This window comes from Saccopteryx leptura, chromosome 10 (assembly GCF_036850995.1).
Source record: "Saccopteryx leptura isolate mSacLep1 chromosome 10, mSacLep1_pri_phased_curated, whole genome shotgun sequence".
Lineage (NCBI taxonomy): Eukaryota > Metazoa > Chordata > Mammalia > Chiroptera > Emballonuridae > Saccopteryx > Saccopteryx leptura.
The window spans coordinates 34261116-34271145 of NC_089512.1; the positions used below are offsets into that span (position 1 = coordinate 34261116).

The 10030-nt window shown below is 42.0% G+C and overlaps 1 protein-coding gene across 1 annotated transcript in view; it reads left to right on the plus strand.

Moving 5' to 3' along the window:
* LOC136382012 (collagen alpha-4(VI) chain-like) overlaps positions 1–952 on the plus strand; it is a 121580-nt gene extending 120628 nt beyond the window's left edge. Inside the window, exon 38 of the mRNA XM_066350804.1 lies at positions 493–952. Within this exon, the coding sequence (XP_066206901.1) occupies positions 493–668 (176 nt within the window). The 3' untranslated portion in view covers positions 669–952. The remainder of the gene's footprint in view (positions 1–492) is intronic.
* Positions 953–10030: the final 9078 nt, after the last annotated feature.

Sequence of the window (10030 nt, forward strand, 5' to 3'; positions counted from 1 at the left end):
TAATAAATATAGTAACTTCTTGGACAAGTGTCAAGGTACAAGAAATAATAAATAAACTGGATTTACTTAGGCTTTTAAAAGGCTTTGGGATTAAGCAAGGGATTGAGACGGTTTGTAAAAAGAGCGAAGTGAATATATTAAAGCAAGTAGAGAGTTGTCAGTATCAGAGAGATCCATTCCCTCCCTCATTTATACACTGTTTGGCGCGTCTGCCCAGTGGTAGGTACTGTGCAAAATAATCGCTGTAACTCTATCACACCTTTCACACGTGTTAGGTGACGCCTTACAACAAACTTTTGATGAAGGTTATTTTCTAAAGAAAAGATTGCTTTTATGCTTTAGGCACCTGCGGCTAAGAAAGGTTAAGTTACTAGCTCAAGGTCAGTTGGTAGTGAGGCTAGGATTCCTTTCCAGGTCTATGACCCAAACCATTGCTCCTTGCCTGTTACGCTCAGACTGGACATTCAACTCTCTGCATGTGTTCTGTGGCAGGTCCTTGTTCCATGGATCCACTGAAAGGCGAATGCCAGGATTACACCCTGAAATGGTACTATAACAAGGAGGAGCGGGCTTGCCAACCATTCTGGTACGGCAGCTGTGGGGGCAATGCCAACCGCTTTGAAACCAAGGAAGAATGTGAGGCTTGGTGCGTCCCATCACCACTGTAAAGCCAGGCAGAGCCTCATTACTGTCGCCCCTGTGTTAACTGCCCATGAAACTGAGATTACCTTTCCTGAGACAGGGCCACGCAGCTCATGAGGGATGACGCGCACTCGACAATCTCAGCGGTCGAGTCCGAACCCCCTGAATTTTTTCCTGCCAGCTGGGACTTAGCTGAAATGATTTGTGATTTGAGAAGGACTGCATTCTAGTAGCTAAAACAAAGTAACTGAAACTTTCCTGAAAGTTATTTAAATGATATAGAACTGAATGAAAAAAAACAACAACTTGAATTTGCAAAGAAAAGAAAAACAGCTTATAGACACAAACAACAGTGTAGGGCAGGGGTCCCCAAACTGCGGCCCCCTGAGGCCATTTATCCGGCCCCCGCTGTACTTCCGGAAGGGGCACCTCTTTCATTGGTGGTCAGTGAGAGGAGCATAGTTCCCATTGAAATACTGGTCAGTTTGTTGATTTAAATTTACTTGTTCTTTATTTTAAATATTGTATTTGTTCTTGTTTTGTTTTTTTACTTTAAAATAAGATATGTGCAGTACGCATAGGGATTTATTCATAGTTTTTTTATAGTCCGGCCCTCCAACGGTCTGAGGGACAGTGAACTGGCCCCCTGTGTAAAAAGTTTGGGGACCCCTGGTGTAGGGACTGCAGGAATGAGAGAGGGAGAGGGAGGTGGGAGAGGGTACAGGGGGTATAGATGGTGGTGGAGGGAGATGACTGGGGGTGATGAACTACAGGTGATGTGTTATATAGAATGGTACACCTGAAACGTGTGTCATTTTATTAACCAGTGTCACCGCAATAAATTCAGTAATTTTTTTTTTTTTTAAACACATTAGTTTATTTGGCTATGTAGCAAAAGAAAAATCAGTGTGAGCAGTGAATAAAAACTAATTTGCAAGGGAGTTGAAATTTGATACCTTTAAAAAATTTTTTTTACTACTAGAAAACCTGGAAGTATTAGTTAAAGCAGGAGTTTGCAAAAAGGGACATCTAATGTGAAATTTTATCCTGACTGTCCAGTGTGAAAATAAAGGCATTTTTGATGAACTCATTTGGTTGTGACATGTGTGATACCTGCTTACTGCGATCTGTGCTATACTTTGTGACATAGTACGTGATGGAGAGCAAACAGAAGTGACTTGGCCATGGGACCAGTCCTTTGTTATCAATTACAGGGACTCTTGCTCTTTGAACCTTGATGACTCAACAATTAGGGCTGACATTGTCAAGCCAAATATGAGGGTCTCGGTTCACCCTGAATGAAACATTATGCAGTATGGCTTTTGAGGATCGTTGTGATTTTGTGAGATCTTCCTCTGGTTCACAGCTCAGTTCTCGAGGCCTTTGAACGTGGGTCCAGCTTCAGGACAGAACACGGTACTGCATGGATTCCAGAGGTACTGGGTACTGAGGGGGCCTGGCACAGGACGTCTGGAGGGTCAGGAACTAGTCTGCTCTGGCTGCCATAACCAAATACTACACACTGGGGGGCTTAGACAACAAATATTTGTTTCTTACAGTCCTGGAACTGGGAGTCCAAGATCAACGTACCAGCTGATTTGGTTTCTGGTGAGAGCTCTCTTTCTGGCTTGCGGACAGCTATCTTCTTGTTATGTTTTCAAATAGCTTTTTCTTTGTGGAGAGAGAGAGAAAAAAGAGAAGGAGGGAGAGTGAGTGAGAGAAAGAGGGGGCGGGAGAAAGGGAAAGAGAAAGAGAGGGTTCTCTGGTGTCTCTTCTTATAAGGACACTAATCCTATAGGACTAGGACCCCATCCTTATGACCTTGTTTAACCTTGATTACCTCCTAATAGTCACACCTCCAAATTCAGTTGCATTGGGGGTTAGGGCTTCCATTTATGAATTGGAGGCATAAAATACTCAGTCTCTAACAGATTACAAGCAGCTGGTGGTTGCCTCCAGGGACTCAGAGTGGCACTTCCTCCCCAAAAAGTTCCTGTTCAATAATGAAAGTTGGATTTCTAGCATTCTTTTTCTCTCTCCTCTCAAGCCCAGTGATGCTGCAGATCAGATAGGAAGGCAGCTTTGTGTAAAATCTTAGAAAAGTTAAAATTTTCATTTTATTTTATGACAGTTATTTGTATCTGATCACAAAAGGATAATTGTGTTCTTGGTAGTCAATTTGTAATTTAACTTTATAAATTTTCAGAAATGCACATAGAGGAAATAAAACTCACTTATCTTTTCTTCCGAAGGTAATGATTTTGGTATAACCTAGGTTTTTTTTTTCTAATGCCTGAAATATATATTATTTTCTCCCTTAACACACTACATTGTAACCGATTTTGGCTAAAGTGTGTTCATGATGGGAATAAAATGGCGATACTCCACCTTGCTTGGTAGAGCTGCTCATTGGACAGGCATGAATATGCATATCTTTTTTAGACATAACCTCAGTTGCCTGGGCATATGGGGGCCAAGATGATCTATCCTGAGAATGATATATGATTTGAGTTGTGATCTGTTTGCCACTTTTTCCCCCACCCTTACCTTCCCATGCTCAGGCGCTGGGAACACAAAAGCAAAGACAAAGTGGTAGGATAACATTTCCATGGAGCAACTCTGACCTTGGCAGAAAGTTTACTTTAAAAACCCTGAGGGGCCCTGGCCGGTGGCTCAGTAAATATTGGTCTGGCATATGGACGTTCTGGGCTCAATTCCTGGTCACGGCGCACAGGAGAGGCAACCATCTGCTTCTCTCCTCCTCCCTCTCCCATCCTCTCCCTTTTCTTCTCCCATAGCCTGTAGCTCAATTGGATTGAGTGTGGCCCTGGGCGCTGAGGATAGCTTCATTGGAGTGCATCAGAGCATTGGCCCCAGATGGGGTTACTGGGTGGATCTGGTCGGGGTGCATGCGGGAGTCTGCCTCGCTATCTCCCCTCTTCTCACCTACAAAACAGCAACAACAAAATACCCTGAGGTACAGAGATAATCTGACCAAAGGGCAGCAACAATTCTCTATTGTTTTAGATCAGTGGTCCCCAACCCCCGGGCCATGGACTGGTACTGGTCTGTGGGCCATTTGGTACCGGTCTGCAGAGAAAGAATAAATAACTTACATTATTTCCGTTTTACTTATATTTAAGTCTGAACAATTTTTATTTTTATTTTTTTTAATTTTTCTTTTTTCTTTATTTATTTATTTATTTTTAGAGAGGAGAGGGAAAGGGAGAGAGAGAGACAGAGAGGGAGAGAGAGGAGAGAGAGACAGAGAGAGAGAAGGGGGGAGGAGCTGGAAGCATCAACTCCCATATGTGCCTTGACCAGGCAAGCCCAGGGTTGTTTTATTTTTAAAAAATGACCAGATTCCCTCTGTTACATCCGTCTAAGACTCACTCTTCACGCTTGTCTCGGTCACGTGATACATTTATCCGTCTCACCCTAAAGGCTGGTCCGTGAAAATATTTTCTGACATTAAACTGGTCCGTGGCCCAAAAAAGGTTGGGGACCACTGTTTTAGATAGCATTCATCCCCACTTCTATATATGTAATTTATGAAGCACTTTCCCACATTATCTCTTGTGTTTTCCCATTCCCCCTACTAAATCTTAGATGATGGCGTTGTCCTTCCCAGTTTTTCCCATGGCTCTTCCCATTCTCAGAGAAGTGAAGTGGCAGGACCCAAACACATAACAGAAACTGGCCTTGAACTCCTTCTGAACCCAACTCTCGGGCTCTTTTTTGCTCTACTCCACTGATACTCCTTCCGTCAAACATGAGCTATCCCCGGAGGGGAAGAGTGTGCTGAGACAGAAGAAAGGAATTTTCGAACTGTAAATAAACTTGACCTTGCTGTCTGCGTCAGATGCTTCCCTCCTCCTGCAAACCCCCCACCCCCACTCTGGGACGTGGTGCTGGTCTGGCCCTAGGTCTGGGAAAAAGTAGAAATGAACTGAAAGAGAAGTTGAAATGTGACACAGGACAATTCTAAAGACCACCTTGGCCAACCTCACAGGGAGCTTTGGAACTGACAGGGCTTATCTAATTTTCTCCAGGGTGGCTGGGCCTGTATCCCCTGCCTTCGTTGGTCACTGAGCGTGGGCAGGGCTTGCTCTGGGTGAGGCAGCTCTCCAGCTCTGGCAGACCCCGAGGGGCCCAGCAGAAGGCTGTCTACCAACAGTGTTCCTAGCAGCCGGGGCAGTAAGTTCTTCACCAAGGGAGCGGTGGACCTGGGGAGCTCACCTCCCTGTCCATTGCAGTGCCTCTATCTGGATGCCCTTTTGCATCGTTTCCAAACATCCATAGCTTCCTGAATCCAACAGACACCCTCAACAGCATTACCATGGCATAGGAGGCCTGAGAGATCTGGTCTTTGCACCCGTCTCTAGCTTCACCATCGTGGTAGTTGTTCTGTCCCTCCAAATTTTTACTGGAGCAGTACTAAACTCAGCACTTGTAGTTTTCTGGAAATTCCATATTCCATCCACTCGTGCTGTTGTCCTTGGTGATACTTCTGGGGGTAATGCCTTTTTAATTCATTTGTTTGAAAACTACTTAATAGGCATCTGCTATCTACCAGATCCATCTGTCAAATCCAGCTTAGCTCTCATTGCCTCCATGAGAACTTCTCTGATTACCTATCCCCTTTCAAAGAAGAATTGGGTATTGTCTCCTAGAGGCTGCCTGACGCTGACACTTCACTTTTTGCCCTTTTCCCATCATACAGGGTGGGGCGGAAGTGGGTTTCCAGTTGTGAGTACATAAAACACAAGGTTTATTCTTGTGTTCTTATTTATTAATTGTTGCATTATTTTCATACGAACATCTGTTCAATCTACTTTTGCCCACCCCTGTGTGTACACCAATTGCCCTTGAGTTTCCTTCGACTACGAGTCTTTTCACCTTGGCATTGCTTGCCCCACACAGGGCCTGGCACATTTCCTTTTGGTCCTGATATATTTTTTTAACTCTGCCTGTTTTCAATGACACTCCCAAATGGCTGACATGTTTCTTTTTTCCTACCATATCTCTTGCTCTAGAAAAACTTGGCTTTGTAATGCTCTATATTTGTTTTAGACACCAGGGTATCATCAGTCAAGCGAAAAAGGTTTGTGTGTTTTTATTTGTTGATTTTTAAATCTACTTACACATTTAGTTTTATCGTAACAAAGCAACGTGTACGCTTTTAATGTTTAAAAATGAGCATCTTCATTTCTTTCTCAGTGAAACAAAAAGAAAATTTAAAAATTAACAGGAACAAAATTACAATAAGAAATGTTAATTCCAAATAAGAGCTTACAGGTTCTGCTGATTGTCCCATCGAGTGGCAGGGCTCTTAATTTCATTCTTAGATCTGTTGTCTCATTATTATCACCGTCCATTGCTCTGGGGAATATTAATTTTGCTGATGAAGAAATTAAGATGCAGAAAAGTCAAGTGACATCAAATCTCACTCAACAAATCAGTTGGTAGCCTACGACTGGAATTAAAATGTATTTGGAACTGATTTGGCATTTGCTTAATTCACCCTGCAGAATATAAGGGTTTTAATTATTGTGTGAAATGACTATTTTGTACTTTTAAACATATAGCAGGTTTCATTGATTCTAGAAAATTGGAGGGGTTAGAATTGCTAGGCTCAGAATTTGACTCCTAGCCATCTATTGAAGTGTATAAATAAATCAATCCAAGGATTTGTCCTGACCTCTCCTAAGTGGAGCTCATGCTGATTGGACAGTTTCCCAGGGTTTCTCTTTTGTTTAATATAGCTGAGGGTTCATTGTTGGACTTCCGGTGTTATGGGAAACACCAAGCCTTGGGTACCTAAATTCAGAATCTGGTTTCTTCCTTGACTGCCCTGGTGACCTTACTCAGGTTACTGTCATTCCTTTTGCGTCTTAGTTTTAATTTGCTGAGGAGTGAAACATCTCTTGCCTGTCTATATTCTGTCTAAATTCTGCATGCAAACTAAACAGTTCTTTCTTTAGCTTATCTCTTACGTTAGGCTGCTAAAATAAGCAAGCCAGCTAGGACAATAGAACCACCCAGCTGAGCCCAACACAAATTGCTGACCCAGGGAATAACGAACTAAACAGTGGCTGTTTTAAACACTAAGCTTCAGGGTGATTATTACTTGACAAAGTTGTGGCTGGGCTGGCACACGTATCCACAGTCAGCTATCAGCCTGTTGGTCAGTTGGCTGGCCGAGGGTCACTTTCTAATGATAAGAAAATTATATATACACCAATGCATAGGTTAGAGAGCACATTGAGAAGTAGAAGAATTGGAAAGGAGGAAATAACACAATCTGTTTGTAGATGGCAAGAATATATATCTGGAAAAACAAAAAGTTCTAAGAGAACAGTAGTGTTTCAGACAGAGCCTGCTCCATCGACCTGGATCCTGCAGTGATCAGGAAATAGCTTACTGTGGTGAATATGAAATCTGATTGAGAAATAGCCCTTATTTGCAAGTCACTGAGATTTGGGGGTCTTTATTGCAGCATTACTAAGCCTGTCTATCTCTGATAATTCAAACAGAGAGCAATGAAGACTCTCAAAAGTTGCTTTTTAAAAAGAAGACATCTTGGCATTTTCTATTGAAATTGAAAATGCAAATGCCCTGAACCAGCAGTTTCACTTCTAAGCAGATGCCCTGGAAACTCGTGTGTGATGACCAGGATATATATGCACTTATGGGCAATGTTCACCAGTGTTTTTTTGTTTTGTTTTAAGATTTGTTTATTTATTTATTTACTTATTTATTTAAGAGAGAGATGGGAGGCAGAGAGACAGACTCCCACATGTGGCCCTGACCAGGATCCACCCGCAAGCCCCCTACTGGTGATGCTCTGCCCATCCGGAGCATTGCTCCATTGCAACCAGAGCCATCCTAGCGCCTGGAGTGAGACCATGGAACCATTCTCAGCACCAGGAGCCAATTTTGCTCAAACCATTCGAGCCATGGCTGCAGGAGAGTTGGGGGAAGAGAGAGAGATAGAGAGAGAAAGAAAGACAGACAGAGAGAGAGAGAGAGAGAGAGAGAGAGAAAGGGATGGGAGAGGGGTGGAGAAGCAGATGGTCACTTCTCCTGTGTGCCCTGACTGGGAATTGAATCTAGGACCTCCACATGCAGAGCTGATACTCTACTGCTGAGCCAACCAAACAGGGTTTTATTTATTTATTTTATTTATTTATTTCAGAGACAGGAGAGAGAGAAAGAAGGGGGGAGAAGCAGGAAGCATCAACTGATAAGTAGTTGTTTCTCTCTCACATGTGCCTTGACTGGGCAAACCCAGGGTTTCCAACTAGCAATCTAAGTGTTGGGGTTGTTGGTTTATCCACTGCACCCCCACAGGGCAGGCCACAGCAGTGTTTTTAAAACCCCCAAGTCATGGACACCCTATATGCCCATTAATCTTGAAAAAGAAGAATATGCTTTGGGCTATTTATAAGGGAGTGCCCTGTGGTACATTAAAACAGGGTGTGCAACAATGGAAATGAGTGAATTGAGCTGAATTAAGATTCAGAGATATGGCAGAATCTTAAAAATATTTTTGAGAGAAAGACAGACATGGAAACATGCATACATACAGTAGGATTCCATTAATCTAAGTTTCAAAAACAGGCAACAATAAATTATATTGTTATCCCTTATATGGTAAAACTAGAAAATAACCCCCCCAAAGATGCAGTTATTATCTTTGTCAAGATGGCAATGTGGTGGACACTGGGCTGAGTCGCCCACACCTCCTGGGGAATGAACTTCCTCCTCCAGCTGCTGGGAGTGCTGCAGGAAGAGGACGCTCAGAGGTTAGCCTTCATCGGAGAGTTCCTCAGTCGAAGAAAAATTCACATTCTTCCATGGGCAGATGTATCCAGTGACTGATTGATAAAGAGTTATAAATGCCCAGCCTTACAATTTGGGACAACACTTCAAGGAACCAGATAGAGAGCTGCCTATTGAGTTAGCTGAGATCTTGATTGGAACTTCTCTCTTTGCTGAATTCGACTTTCTTCCCTTCCTTTTCGCAGGTCTTGACCTTAAGGACACTCCCTTATAAATAGCCCATGTGCTAATCTCCATTTCAGAGAGTGCTTGTTGGGGACCCTGGCCTGGAATTCCGTTGCAGACAGAGGTGCTTGGAACTGGGAAGGCAGAACATGGATGCTGATAACATTCTCTTCTTCTATCAGTTCTATTTTCACAGGTATTTACTTTGTATGCATCCATTAAAGTGTATGAGTGTGTTTTATGAGGTTGGTTTATGTTTTGTGCCCTCATAGTAATCCAGAAATTCCTTAACAACACAAATCCAAGACATGTGCTGATGTTACCTTCATATGACCCTTGATTCAGAAAAGTGAAACATTCTATGTTGGCCCGATTAACCACCTTCTTTGGAAGTGGCAGCAGATTCTTCATTATGCGTTTATGTGTGGACACATGTTAAAAGCATGATTTTTCTCCCCATTCATTGAAACAACAACTGAATCAGAATTTCTCCTGTTAGGATAAAAAATACAAACCACCCAGACTGGGTCCTGGTCTTGATTTTTTAATCACTTTCTTCATGGAAACTAAAGAGTCAAGTGAGAACATTTAGTCTTATTTGAATCTCCTGGTCCTTTAGAAATACCTTAGTTTTGATTTTTAGAACTGGATAGGGGCTTAGAGAGAAACTTACAAAGGTAGATGTAAGAAGTTATATCTATTTATTCAAAAATATAAGAATTTATTCTTATATGCTAATAGCTCTTCTATTCGCTTGGGATATGTCAATGGAGAGTAAAGAAAAAAAGAAGTCCTCACTCTCATCTGCTCACATAATTTCCATTTTTTGGTGTCTGGTGAAAGGACCTGAAATCTATCCTCTTAGCAAATTTCTAGTATACAGTATTATTAACTATAGTCATCATGCTGTACATTATATCTCCATAGTTATTCATATCCTACATAATTGCAGCTTTGTGCTTTTTGATCAATATCTCCCCATTTTCTCCACCTCCCTGCTTCTGATAACCACCCTTCTACTCTATGTTTCCAAGTATTTGACTTTTTTAGATATTACATATAAGTGAGATCATGCAGTTTTTTCTTTTCGTGTCAGGCTTATTTCCCTAGTGTAATGTCCTCCAGTTTCATCCATGTTGATGAACATGGCAGGGTATTAATATTTGTAAGGCCAAATAATATAATAAGTTTAATTCTTTGGAATATACACCCGGAAATGGGATTGCTGGATCATACGGTAGTTCTATTTCTAATTTTTTTGAGGAAGCTCCATATTATTTTCTATAATGACTGTGTACAAGGGTTCTCTTTTCTCCACATCCTCAAAAACATTTGTTATCTCTTGCCTTTTTGATAACAGCCACCCTAACAGGTGTGA